The sequence below is a fragment of the Podarcis muralis genome, chromosome 8, assembly GCF_964188315.1.
Source record: "Podarcis muralis chromosome 8, rPodMur119.hap1.1, whole genome shotgun sequence".
Lineage (NCBI taxonomy): Eukaryota > Metazoa > Chordata > Lepidosauria > Squamata > Lacertidae > Podarcis > Podarcis muralis.
In genome coordinates this window covers 29,842,233-29,856,933 of record NC_135662.1, presented here as the reverse complement: position 1 = coordinate 29,856,933, position 14,701 = coordinate 29,842,233, and the positions used below count along the sequence as shown (strand labels likewise).

The following is a 14,701-nucleotide window of genomic DNA, read 5'->3' as shown; positions in this document are numbered from 1 at the left end:
ATGGGGATTTAGTGCATCTATTGACTAGTTGTATGTGATGTGCCATTATAGTGATGGCACATAGGTATGTCCCCTCTATGCTTGCAGTAATTTTGAGCTCTTGGAATAAAAATAATGACGATGCAGCTCTTCAGCTACATCCCTGCAGGGCTCATCTGGCATTAATTTAGCACTTTTGTTATGCGCAAGCTAAAAAGGTATATGAAAAAGCCCTTGAAGTGACTACGGCTTTCAGAATATGGTTTGAGTGAGATCCAGCAATAGTACAAACAGGGACCTGCTGGCATGACAACGGGGCTTTGGCTTGCTCTCCCCACCCCCCCAGCACACCCACAAAACCTGCCCCAAAGGGCTGGAGGACTCTCTGAAGCAGATTTGGGGGGGGGGCATAGGGGACTGCAGTGAGGAGGAGAGAAACTGAAAGTCCCATTGAACAAGTAAATTCCTGTTGCCCAAATTGACGGACATTACTGGATGCCACTCTTTGCATTAGAGTTTGTGGTAAAGAAAACAGGATGTATTCAGGGGTGTCACTTGATTTAGCTGAGTCTCTTGATCATTCAGAAGTAGAAGAAGAGTTTGGACTTGATATCCTGCCTTTCACTCCCCTTAAGGGGTCTCAAAGCAGCTAACAATCTCCTTTCTCTTTTGCGTCCCCCCCACAACAAACACTCTGTGAGGTGAGTGGGGTTGAGAGACTTCAAATAAGTGTGACTAGCCCAAGGTCACCCAGCAGCTGCATGTGGAGGAGCGGAGACGCGAACCCGGTTCACCAGATTACGAGTCCACCACTCTTAACCACTACACCACGCTGGCTTAACAGCTTAATGTGGCAGCAATTCCTCATACCCAGAACATTTATGAAAGATGGGTTTATTATGAAGTTAGAATAGCTCACCTGAGATTCCAAAAGATGGGCCTTGTGCTCTTTTTCCTTCACTGATTTTGCAGTGAGCTGTATGTTTCTCTGAATTTTTAGCAGTTCTTCTGCCTTGTGCGATACATTCTGAGTGGAGATGTCCGCCAGTTGCTTCAGCTTTGTAGCATCCTCTATTAAGGCCAGCTTTTCTTTAGCATTTGCATCTGCAGGAAATTATAAAGTTCACTCCAGCATTTAAAATCTTTACTATCTTCCCATAAACTTCAGTTTCTTTTTGCAGATAACTTTTCAGGTGATCTATGTTTTAAAAGGCATCCAGATATTCTTAAGGTGGTTTTTCTAAGAACCATGCTCAGCAGGGTATGTCCCATTTTGTCACTTGAGGTGAAACAGGAAGTGCCCCCTTGCCTCGTCACTGCTGCCACCACCTATCTCCTCCTGCTACTGCTACCGCTTTCTCTGCCACTGCAGCACACCCTGCCACAGGCAATTACAGGTAATATTGCACTGATTTTGGCCTCTGGTGGAGATGGACAGGGGAGGGCACCAAAAGGCGTTCCATCTGGGGGTTTTCTGCCACCTGAGGCAGCAGTCTCACTCTGCCTAATGGCTGGGCTGGCTCTGACCATACTAAACAGGAAACACAGTGGTGCCCCGCAAGACGAATGCCTCGCAAGACGAAAAACTCGCTAGACGAAAGGGTTTTCCGTTTTTTGAGTCGTTCCGCAAGACGAATTTCCCTATGGGCTTGCTTCGCAAGACGAAACGTCTTGCGAGTTCTTGCGAGTTTGTTTCCTTTTTCTTAAAGCCGCTAAGCCGCTAAGCCGTTAATAGCCGCTAAGCCGCTAAGCCGTTAATAGTCGCTAAGCTGCCAATAGCCGCTAAGCCACTAAGCCGCTAATAGCTATGCTTCGCAAGACGAAAAAACCGCAAGACGAAGTGACTCGCGGAATGGATTAATTTCGTCTTGCGAGGCACCACTGCATGTCCCTTTGAGCTAAGGGGGGCTTATTTCCAAATAAAGCATGCTTATGATTGGGCTGTGAGATACTCTGATGTACAGCCCAATCCTCAGCTTGGTGTACAATGTCAGAAGAAGCAGCATTTCAGGTTGTGGCAGCTGAAGAAGCCCAGCAAGAAGTTTACAGCCTGATAACAAGGAAGCCACATACAAGTTATGCCTATTCCTACATGAAAAAACTTAAATATTTGTGTAAGCTTTCAATATCCCTAGTTCTTGAAAGAGAGCTTGGAAGATTTACCATAAGCCAGGACTGTTTCAGCCAGGGCATATATCAGTTTTGTTGTAAAAAGGTATTGAGGGCAGTGGTAAATTTTGCAAGGGTGCCATATTCTAGAAACTCATTCTGGAGTGAAGTTACCAGTGAAAGAGACAGACATTTGTGCCTTGATCCAGCGCAGGTTGCATGGGAAAAGGATAGTGCCACACTGTGTTGGAAAGCAATGCAGCATCTGCACTCAAGATGTCTACAGTAAGCCTGCAACTTGCACACATTTAACTTGTGCACATAGCTTTACATGCTTGGCAACTTTTTAAAAAAATGGAAAGGGAGCAGGCATCCAGCAAATAAGACTTTGTCCATTCCACCTGCCATTTTACCCAATAGTTAGTGCTTAAGGCGGATGAACTGAAGATGTATCTATCATTGGTATAGTTGGATGTTAGCCTCTTCCATAAGAGAAGTATCCTAGCTGTATACAAAAGCCAAGCTAGCATCAGTTCATTATTTATGACTGTATCTTGATGGTAAGAACAACAACTCGTGGAACATTTCATTATTACCTGATAGTATCTGAAGTCGTCTGTATATTGCACGGATTTCAGCTTCAACTATTTTGGTGCTGTTTTCTTTCTGTACAGTTTCTATTTGGGCTGTGTTTATTGCAGTCTCTAGTTCCTTTAAAATATACACTGTAGGTTAGCATCATGCAAATACAAACGTGGAAGACAAATGTTGAAGCCAAATAACAAAAAATATGTATAGTTAAGATATTACAATATCATTTGGGGCTCCACAATGAATCTACAAATGTGCATATAGTCTAGAGAGCTAGATGCAAAGATTCAGCTCTGCCTTTAATACATTTGTTGTGCTTGTGACTTCCAATCCAGCATATGCATTGCTCTGTCTGGACTGAGGTAATGAGGCTGGAGGTATTTATGTATTTTTAATGAATTTTTATACACAGTGGTGCTCTGAAAGATTGCACGTCAGTGGACAAATGGTACATGTTCAAAGTAGTTCAAATGCTGTTGTGTTGAGCAAGCTGACTGCACTGAAACTTGCACCACATCTAATCTGGAAGTGAACTTTTAAGTTTCAGTTATGTGATTTCTGATTGTCTCTCCGTCTAGTTAATATCTACTTGTTTTAAATACTGGTAGAAGTAGTCTGCATTTTATTCCTAAGAGCCAGCTATGCTGCCAAAGAGCCAGTTATGCTTGCCAAAGTGAAAATGGCTAGGAGCATTTAGAAGGGAAGATGGGTTATGCTGAGACTGCCAGGTTTATTTTTAAAAGGGTATTTGGTCCATAACAGGAGGTTTTAAGCTTACATCTAACCCCTCTGTATACTATTGGTGTACAGTTAATACCTATTCCTAAGTGACGTTTCCTATATAAATGCAGTGACTATGCAACTGTGAGAACAAATTTCTGTGAAACAAATGCATCAAAACTAATTACTCTTTGTAGTAAAATGGACCGAAAAAGACACTGATTCAAAGAACCATGTATGCATGCATGAAGTGCTTCTGTACATGCACAGAGACTTCCCATATTTTACTGCCAGCTGGGCAGCACCTCATGCCTTCCTAGATCTCACACTGGGTCTCTAAGTCTACATACAGTGGCTTTCTGGAGGACACAGGGACCTTCTATAGGAAAGATGTTTCTGTTAAAGCTACAGATAGGTAGCCGTGTTGGTCTGCCATAGTCAAAACAAAAAAAATTCCTTCCAGTAGCACCTTAAAGACCAACTAAGTTAGTTCTTGGTATGAGCTTTCGTGTGCATGCACACTTCTTCAGATACACTGTGTGCATCTGAAGAAGTGTGCTTCTGTGTACTTCTTCAGTGTACTTCTTCAGTGTATCTGTACTTCTTCACTGAAGAAGTAACTGTACTGTACTTCTTCACTGAAGAAGTAACTTCACTGAAGAAGTAACTGTGTACTTCTTCAGTGTATCTGAAGAAGTGTGCATGCACACGAAAGCTCATACCAAGAACTAACTTAGTTGGTCTTTAAGGTGCTACTGGAAGGAATTTTTTTTTGTTCTGTTAAAGCTGTTCAGGCCTGTAGATTAGCTCCTTGAGTCCCAATGACAGTTGACAGATTACAAATTAACAGTTGTTTACAAATAGAATTCATCCAAAGGCAAGAAAACTTTGGGAGTTACCTTTATTTTTTGCAGTATTTTTTCGGCTTCTCTGGTAACTTGGGGTTGGACGCTTGTAGCCTTTTTAGCTCTCTCCCTAGTTTACGATGGATAATTAAGGAGCGTTTGTTTGAGATGTTGGAAAGTCAGTTCATATGTTTTGGAAATACCAGTCACATTAACACCCCTCCTCCACAATAGAACATAGCTTCTTTCCCATTCAGATTTTAAGAAATTTGAGTGGGGTAGCTGTGAAATGGGTACAATCCTAAGGTAAGCTCCACTGAGCCCAATGGGAGAGTTAAACATATCTCCCACTCTAATCACTCACATAAATGTCTTGCTATTTTCCTAGTTTACTTAATAGGTATTAAAAGTTACATATAACCCTGAGTGAAAGGAGAGTTGTGTATCGTGAAATAGATGTTAGTCATGACATGTGGCCTTGAATAAGTCAACAAAGAGTGCCTCATGGGTGTCCTGACTGGTAAAAGCAGGAAACTGCTTCTGTGCCTCAACTAGCATAATTGACATACAGTGGTACCTCGCAAGACGAATGCCTCGCAAGACAAAAAACTCGCTAGACGAAAGGGTTTTTTGTTTTTTGAGCTGCTTCGCAAGACGATTTTCCCTATGGGCTTGCTTCGCAAGACAGAAACGTCTTGCAAGTTTGTTTCCTTTTTCTTAACACCGTTAATACAGTTGTGACTTGACTTCGAGGAGCAACTCATAGAACGCGGTGTGGTAGCCTTTTTTGAGGTTTTTAAAGACTTTGGTGATTTTTGAAGCTTTTCCAAAACTTTCCTGACACCGTGCTTCGCAAGACGAAAAAAATCGCAAGACGATAAAACTCGCGGAATGAATTAATTTCGTCTTGCGAGGCACCACTGTATTTGTGTTAGAAGCCTTTCCTGGCTAGTGCCTACTTTAGCAGGTACACAAAGTGTTAGCTTCAGAATAGCAGACACACATATAAAGGAGTATAGAAGACATAACTACTGACAATAACACTTCATGCATATGATTTACTGGTATATTCCAGGCCTGTTCTGTGCCTAGTTTTCACTAGAGGAGGGGTTCCCAAATGGTGGTCTGTGAGCTTCATTCAGCTGGTCCACAGTATGTGGTAGTGGTGCCCTCCCTGTGGAACACCTTTCTCTTCAGATGTCAAGGAAATAAGCACCTATCTGACTTCTAGAAGACATCTGAACGTAGCCCTGTATTGGGGAGTTTTCAACGTTTGATGTTTTAGTAAGTTCTGATATATGCTGTGAGCCGCCCAGAGCGGCTGGTGAAACCCAGCCAGATGTGTGGGGGTAAAAAGAATAAAATTATTATGTCTGCATTTAAAAACAGTACATATTTTAAATCGTATTTTAGTGCTTCTTTTATGCTGCATTTTGCTGCATTACAGTTTGAATTCAAATTATAAAACAATAAAAGAGCTACAATTTTCAAAGGGGGTGAATGGCCAATTCCTCTTCCCAGGGAGTTCTGTGAGGGGAACAGGGTTTTCCTAACTACTCTCAGAGCGCCCTTCACAAGCTACAGTTCCCAGGAATGTGGCATGCTGCTGCTTTGCAGATGGCGCTTGTTGTTGTTGTTGTTTAGTCGTTTAGTCGTGTCCGACTCTTCGTGACCCCATGGACCAGAGCACGCCAGGCACCTCTGTCCTCCACTACCTCCCGCAGTTTGGTCAAACTCATGCTGGTAACCTCGAAAACACTGTCCAACCATCTCGTCCTCTGTCGCCCCCTTCTCCTTGTGCCCTCCATCTTTCCCAGCATCAGTGTCTTCTCCAGGGAGTCTTCTCTTCTCATGAGGTGGCCAAAGTACTGGAGCCTCAGCTTCACGATCTGTCCTTCCAGTGAGCACTCAGGGCTGATTTCCTTAAGAATGGATGCGTTTGATCTTCTTGCAGTCCATGGGACTCTCAAGAGTCTTCTCCAGCACCATAATTCAAAAGCATCAATTCTTCGGCGATCAGCCTTCTTTATGGTCCAGCTCTCACTTCCATACATCACTACTGGGAAAACCATGGCGATGGCGCTTGAGAGGTGTGCAAATTTCCAGTCATTCTTTTATCAGGATAATGAAAAAGGTTCCCTGTAGGATAAAGTTAAACATAAAGGAACTGCCTTCTCTCTCCTTGCATGGCTTTCAAGTGGCACTGAAAATAATTCTGGCAGATACGTTGTGGCCTGTTCCTGAATAGGCAGATAGAGACCTGACTTCAAGCTGTCAGTATAAAGAACATAAAAGGAATGCAGTACTTTGCCCCTCAAAGGATGGCCTTCCATATTCCTGAGGTAAAGTAGAGATGAAAGACTAAGCTCTGGTTGCCAGAGATTTAATATGCTGCCAGCTAAGCTTACAGCTAAATTTCTTGTCTGAGATAAACTGATGCTAAGAGAAAGGGTTTCACAGTCTCTGTGAAGCCAAAAGCACACACAGCTGGTCGCAATTTGCCTCTCACAGAGGGAAAAGTCTGTTACTACAGTCATCCCTGAGTATGTTTTTGGATGCATTCACTTATGGGATCAAGGGCCCAAAAGCAGGGTCCATTTCACATGCACCATCAAATTGTGGTAGGCATTACTCCCCACTTTAGTAATACGCTTTTAAATATGGTTAATGCCACCATTTACTGCTTGTGGCATTAACCATATTTAAAAGCGTATGTGAAATAACACTTTTAAATTTACCAAGGGTTATGTGAAATGTGGATATTTATTTTGAATAATTTAGGCTGGAAACCTGTGCCAACTTACCTGGAACTCAGAGGGACTTACTTCTGAGTAGACATGTATAGGATTGCAGTGTCATAGAATTGTAGAGTTGGAAGGGACTATAAGGATCATAGTTGGGCTTTCCCCTGCACACACATCCAGGGTGAATTTGATTTAAATCAAATCAATTTAAATCACGTTTGAAATCACTAGTCAGTAAGACTTGATTTAAATCATTTTTTTTACAGAAAGACTCATTTTTGCTGGTATAACCTTAATATTTACAACCAGATGAAGGTTTCATTTTTGGAATAATAAATTTTCAGAGTAGTTTTTTACACTTATATCAAAAGTTACTGATTTGGTTATACTATTAGAAATACATAGACAGATAATTATGAAATTATTGTTTAATAAGTTAACTTTTCTGCTGTTCTTTATTGGAAGGAGAAAAATGATCATTTCCTTAATAACAATTTAAATGATTTATTTCACTAAAACAATAATGTTATAGCATTATGTATCCATGTTTGTTAACTGGTATGGTTAAACAATTAAAAAAAACCCTTATATTGAGTTTTAGCACACATGAAAAACTTAAAGCAAATCCTTATTTCCTGATGAATAGCCTTTGGACTACAATGTAACTTAAATAGAAAACTATCTTTAGAAATATTTTTCCTTCAAAAGCATTTTATTTTTAAAATCTGATTTAAGGCTTCGTGAGGTCTGGCGACACCCAAGTAGGAGGCAGCTGAGTTGCCCCGTGTTTTCTGCCTTGTCAGCCTGGGCTCCGGCAACAAAATGAGTATTGGCGGCTTGGATCAGAATGAGGAGTTCTACCAGCAACTGTGGCTGCAGGAGCTGTACGGCAAGAAGAACGAGGAAGGCAGTAAGGACCCTTTCACATACATGGACCCAGCGGATGGGACGCAGTATGAGTGGGATTGCGACAAGAAGGCCTGGTTCCCAAAGGTTACTGAAGATTTCCTGGCAACATACCATGCTATCTACAGCTTTCCCACGGAAAGTTCAGATAATTCACCTGCATCTCTTGCAAACACTGAATCTAAAACTCCTGCAGACTCAAAGACTACCAAGGTCCAGCAGCCAACAGGTCCAAAAGCATCTCAGGCAACAGATCTTCGACAAAAAGGAAAGAGAATAAAGCCTGACGCAGGATGGTTTCATGTTGAAGAACAGAGAAACACAAATGTCTATGTGACAGGTTTACCACCAGACATTACGAAAGATGAGTTCGTGCAGGTTATGTCAAAATGTGGTATTGTTATGAGTGATCCGCAAACGGAGGAGCCTAAAATTAAACTTTACAAAGACAAAGAAGGAAATCTCAAAGGAGATGGGCTCTGCTGCTACTTAAAGAGAGCATCTGTTGAACTAGCATTACAACTTTTGGATGAAAATGAAATTAGAGGCTACAAATTGCATGTGGAAGTTGCACAGTTTCAACTGAAGGGGGAGTACGATGCCAGCAGGAAGAAGAAGAAATGCAAAGACTACAAGAAGAAGCTGTCTCAACAACAAAAACTGCTGGATTGGAGACCGGAGAAGAAAGATGGCAGCGTTCAAATGCGGCACGAGCGTGTTATCATTATCAGGAACATGTTTCACCCAAGCGATTTTGAGGAAGATCCTTTAGTGCTGAATGAGATAAGAGAAGATCTTCGGACAGAATGTGAAAAGTTTGGACATGTAAAGAAAGTCATTCTATTTGATAGGCACCCAGATGGTGTTGCTTCTGTGTCATTTAAAGAAGCAGAAGAAGGAGATGTCTGCAAACAGGCACTCAATGGGCGATGGTTTGGTGGACGTCAGCTCTCTGTGGAGACCTGGGATGGTGTAACAGATTACCAGGTTGAGGAGACTTCAAGAGAAAGGGAAGAGAGACTGAAAGGTTGGCAGAAGTTTTTAGGTGATCCAAATACAGAAATGCCGAAAACAGCATCTGATGCAGATTCTTCGGAAACTGTTGTCCAGCTTCCAGAAGGCATTCAGCCATCTAAAGTTAACAGTGCATCTGAGGGTGGCCCAAAGGGTGAAGCAGCTGAGAGAGGAGATAATGGCAAGGGTACCAATGAAGATGTCACAGCATCCACAGACAGCAGCGTTGCAGGCAGTGACAGGGAAGCAGAGACATCTTTAACTCATTTGTAAAAGCATCTATGTAGGGTAACCTCTAAATCTCAGTTATCCTGTGCTTCAAAGTAACTGCAGGCAGCATTCAAATGAATATGTATGCATTACCCTATTGAGATACCAGCTTGTTTTTGAGGTGTTTCATTAAAAGCAACATTTAATGGTCATCTTTAAAAACATATGTTCATATCTGCTGCTGTCCAAGCTGTGTGTATGTGTCCATAAGTTGCCAAGAGCCTGCTGAACTGAGCAGCTGTCTTACATTATATCTTTGCTTTTCAGTGTTCGAAGTCCGCAAGTGTAAGCAGGTATAAACATGCGGTTCCTATTAACTGCACAATGACCTTTACTACACTTTCCTGATACTACACACATTTAAAATAACAGATCACTGAGAATACATTAGAGTATTGGCACCCTGTACATGTAGCTGGGGAGTGGAAAAAATAATTATCACCTGCAATTAATAAAGATAAATGTTCTGAAAGTGCTCTCCTTGGATGCAAAGTTTTAGATGACTGAAGATCCCCATTCATTTTAATTCATTTTAAATCCTGATGAGATTAGATGACAAATAGGAAAAATGTGTAAATAAGACTAACTCTGATCTCTGTTTTTAAGTTTTTGATGATGACTTCATATTGGAAACAAAGCAAGAGCTTGTGTGGTGGAAACGTGATTTTATTTTTCACATTACTGTGTTCAAACGTAGTTTGGTTTCAGGCATTTGTCAAGGGTGATGAGCATATGGAGCCTGTTCTTTTTGTATACTTGGTTTGACTACAGGAGACTACAAATGAAATTGTTTTGAGATTCCCTCTCAAAATTGTTGCTCAAATTTTTAAAGGCAGGCATTTGTTTACAGATACAAGCCATTCAGAACCAGCACACATTTGTCTTTAGGTTTTAAACGTACCTGCCTTCCCAAATGTTGAATATAAAATTATTTTCCAGTATCATTTTTAACAAGATCTATCAAATCAACTGCACTAAAAACCACCAAACCGTTACTATTTTTAAGCTCAGTTCAGACATAATGAGAAACCATGAACTTCCATGATGAGAATGAGCAGCAGTGGGCACCTTCCTCTTAATATTTTATATTTGGGAATATGGGATTGTGTTTAAAAAAAATAAAGAGAGAGAGAGATTAAATTTGCATCACAGTCAAAAAAATCCAATTTAAATAAAAAAAGATTTAAATAAAAAAGATCTGATTTTTTTATTTTTAAAAATTTCTTTGCTTTTAATCCACCCTGCACACATCTCATTCAAAAGTAGTCAAAGCCTAAAAATGGAAGGATGGAGGCTCAAGCTTTCCTCAAAGGTATTACTTCAGTGGTGTCCAAACTTTTTACAAAGAGGGCCAGATCTGATGGCGTGAAGGGCCGTGAGGGCCGACCAAAGGGCCTTTTTTTAGGATTGAAGTTGTCACGCTTTTTTAGGATTTTACCCCAAAGTTGTTGAGGGTTTTTTAGGATTTTACCTCAGGAAATAAACTGCCTCAGCGGCCAGATTGAACCTATTGGCGGGCTGGATTAGGCCCCCAGAACGGACTTCGGACATGCCTGTATTACTTAAAAACCCCATGTCCAAATTTCAGCAGCCCGAGGCACTCTTCCGTATTGCCACTTTACAACATCCACGATGAGGGATCTTGAATTCTCATCTGATTCTGAGCCCTATGCAGCTTTCTTTTCATTTCCTGATTACCAGATTTCAGAGGAGAGCGTGCTTTCTGGAGTGGCTCTATATCAGGCTTCCTCAGCCTTGGCCCTACAGATGTTTTTGGTCTACATCTCCCATGATCCGTAGCTAGCAGGACCAGTGGTCAGGGATGATGGGAACTGTAGTCTCAAAAGATCTGGAGGGCCGAGGTTGAGGAAGCCTGCTCTATATAATATTGGGGCTGAACCAAAGAACTGTGCTGCTTGAGGAGGGAAATCCAAGCAGACCACCTTTCCACAATCCCACATACCACATGAGTTACAATCCAGCAGGAAGTTGTCTTTTCCATTCCTCTCACAACCAATAGACACCATGGCCATTCATACACAAGAATGGGTGGACCAATGGTATGACTTGTTCCAAGACAGCTTGCAATGTTCCTAACTCTACCTAGCTGAAGCCGCTGCCTCTCCAAATGTACGACAAAAATCGTGTTCAGGTTACAGCAAGAAAAATTGCAAATTTGTATACTGTCCTATTAATAGAAGACATGGCACATGTTTTCTAAATAAAGGAACATGCACATATTTTTGAACAAGTAAAAAAAAACCAAAAAGGCTTACTGATGTATAAATAAAACCAATGAATGACAGTTTTCCAAAACAAGAAAAACTGGGATTCACAATTTTCCAGTTTCCTAAATACTGTTTGTGGGGAGAGTGTGTGTAAACAGTTCAGAGTTTTCATAGCTACTTCTACTAAAACAGTATTACTTCAAAGGATATAGATATGACGTCTCACATTCCAGTAAGCAGACTTGTTTTTGCAAATTCTTTATGTACTCTGCTTCAATCGCGCCCAGAGAGTCCATTGTGCTGGGGGGGGGGGTGTAAAGGTGAAACAAAGCATACTTTGAAACAGCACAGGTAAGGAAAAAACAATGGGTGGTATCATCCCATCAGTGCAAGAATTTCCATTTGAGTAATGAGACTCCTCCCCTTCCATGCTCCTCAAATCTGGTCCAGAGGTTTAAGGGAACCCCCAGAACAGATTTAGGGGGCACACAGGACAACACATTTTTAACATACAAAGGGGGGGAGTTTCTCCCTAGTCCTCCTGAATTCCCCCTCTTTCCAGTTATGCCTTTTTAGTTCTGCTTGGCCCTGGCTTACATCTGGACAAAACAAAATGCAGATTTCAATTCTGTTTGCGTTCTCCTCTAGGATTTGTCCCCCAGTTTTAAGCAAATCCTGTGCCTGTGTAGCCCATATGGCATAAATGGGCCTGTTACTTTAAGGAGATTCAAGCTCTTGGGTACGGACTTGGGTGGGAGGAGGGGAGGCTAGGCATTGGCTTTGAAGACCTGGTAAGGCAAATCGGAATCATTCTTCAGTGAAGTAATTGTGTCCCTGCATAATCTTATACTGGATTACATACAGACAAATATGACAGCACAGACAGTTACAGCACAGCTAGTAAAAGCATAGCTAAACATAGCTCTGAATAGGATCGGTCCAGCCTATTATGATCCCTGGCCTGCTGTTGTCCACTTTTTTCCCAACCAGGGACAGGAGACAACGTCAGCCTGTTCCAAAGATTTATGTGAAGCAGGAATTTTGGAGTTCTTGATACTCTTAGTTAGATTTTAAATGCCAAGTTTCTTTACGTTGCAATAATTCACTATTAAAGTACGTGCTTCATGGCATTTATTTAAATGAAGATTCAGAATCCCCTTCTGCATTATTCTATAGTGTCCTTTGGAATCCTTTGGAGTTGATTTCTGCCAGTGAAAATTCATTTATAAAGGCTTGAAATTGGGGGAATGCAGAGGGAGTCCCAGTATGCAAGCAGAAGTCCTTGTGCTGACAGGAGGCTTCCTTTAGATGCAACCTGCTTTTTATTAATTTTTACACCTTCTGCAATCTTAGGAGTCTTGTAAAAGCTTCCAAATCCATTTATATTGCCTTTCTTCCCCCAGCCCCCAGTGTCACATTAAAAAATGGCAAGCCAAATGTCAAAGGTATTATTATTAATTAAATTAAAATTTGTATACCACCCTTGCATTATTGTTGAAAAATAAACTTACTTCCAGGAAGAAAGGTAACAAAATTCAAGGTGGGGGTTTTTTTAATAAAAAAAATTGAAGCCAAGAGACAGGTCTGTTGTTTGTTTGGTTTTATCTATTTTAGTAAGTTTACATCCCACTTTATCTTCAAAAAGAAACCAAAGTGGTTAACAATAAGGAGAGAACACCAAAGACCAATATACAAAAATTAATCAAACTAATGGGAAGAGGAGTGATGTGTATTTGTGTGTTTGTTAAGCAAGTTGAAGGAGATGACTGCAGGTCATGCAAGAAAAAAATAATGACATGTTGCATGTTGTATAATGAGACCATCCCCATCTTCCAATGTAGATTGGGATCCTGAAATTCAGCAGATTTCCCATTCAGTGGCAACAACATGTGCTTGTTGTAGCAAAGCTGATATTGTAGTAATAGCCAGTAATTGCTTTCAGAGTGCTACAGTGGGCATTTTGCTGAACTCTAAATGAGCCAGATCAAAAATAGATTTGGGCAGAATGTTCATGTTATCTTGTTGAAGCGTTGTCTTATCTTTATATTCCAGGTACGGTGGATAACAATCTTTAATGTATTAATGATGCTCCAAAATACAGGGTTCCAGTCGCTAGCCTGAGGCTTCCCTCATAGGTCTCGAGGTAACTGTTTTATTTTATACTCACATAGAATCAGGTAGAAATCAGCTTCTTTGTCAGAGACTGAAATGTTACAAGTATATTTAAGCATTTTCAATGGTAAATACAGATAAAATGTCTAACTCAAAGGAACTGCTATTCTCACCTCCCCCCTCTCCATGTGTATATATTATTCACACTGAAGCAAGTTATTAGACCAATATTGTGTAAATATTGAAATCAGTTGTAGACATTAAGCAATATCATGTTCACTGTAATAGTCTTGATTATTTAAAGCTAGTCCAAGTCCTGTATAATGTAATGGGTAATGTGTGTGTGTGTGTGTGTGTTTTGGGACACCTTTGCTTCTACCTGTTGTGCAAATTCTCCACTCCACATGATTGGAGAACTGGTTAGAAGCAAATCCTATCTATATTTGGGGGGAAATGAAGGTATTATTATGACTGCATGACCATTTCTTTTGAATTTGCTCTTACCTTGCAATTAGGAAGCTTTGTTGATGCGATTATAATTACTGTTGGAGGGAGAAGATGAAATGACTGTTTTGTTTTAATTAAAAATGTATTAAAAACATGCTAAAAAGACCAGCTGAATAAAAGTTTAATGTGCTAGGCAAGACCCACCGTGCCCACTTTCCCTGGTCCAACTGAACCCGCTGGGACCCGTGGCTGAGTAGACAGGCATTGGATTGCACTATTAATCATTTATCCACAAGATGTGCCTTAAAAACCATTTCAGCTTTGCCAACAATGCTACTGGCTAGGTGGGTTGGTGATGTGACATTTACATCTGGGAAGCTGAGGCAGCAAGCTAAAGAAATGATTTAGAAGATTTCTCTGATGTCCGGCTTGAGGGGGATGGGAAAACGACCCTCAAGGAGTTAAAGAGGCGTGTGAACCTTTCAGCTTCGCTTTCTGCTGGCCAGTCTCCGGAAAACCCATCCAAACTCCTTGCCCCTCGGGGAGGTCGCTCCCTTAGAGCCAACCCTCTCTATATGCAGAGTATTCAGATGCAGATCAGCCCTGCCAGATACACTTACCTGCTCACATCGCCGACACCTACGAGGGCGAAGCTACTAAACGCTGTGAAGCCCAACTCTTGGTCCAAGTTCAGCGCTGTTTGCTTGCTTGGCTTCTGTCGCTGCTATAGAAACCT

General features: G+C 41.1%; 1 protein-coding gene and 1 pseudogene across 2 annotated transcripts in view; one reads left to right on the top strand and one right to left on the bottom strand.

Annotated features, from left to right (window-relative positions):
• The window catches only part of LOC114600479 (uncharacterized), a 27,556-nt gene extending 12,855 nt beyond the window's left edge, over positions 1 to 14,701 (bottom strand). For both annotated transcript variants that reach the window (XM_028736630.2, XM_077932898.1), the window contains exons 1-5: positions 14,586 to 14,701; positions 11,617 to 11,706; positions 4,299 to 4,377; positions 2,685 to 2,799; positions 899 to 1,083 (exon numbers count right to left, since the gene is read on the bottom strand). In XM_028736630.2, the coding sequence (XP_028592463.2) occupies positions 899 to 1,083; positions 2,685 to 2,799; positions 4,299 to 4,377; positions 11,617 to 11,702 (465 nt within the window). In that variant the 5' untranslated portion in view covers positions 11,703 to 11,706; positions 14,586 to 14,701. The remainder of the gene's footprint in view (positions 1 to 898; positions 1,084 to 2,684; positions 2,800 to 4,298; positions 4,378 to 11,616; positions 11,707 to 14,585) is intronic.
• On the top strand, positions 7,433 to 9,492 carry LOC114600480 (17S U2 SnRNP complex component HTATSF1 pseudogene; annotated as a pseudogene).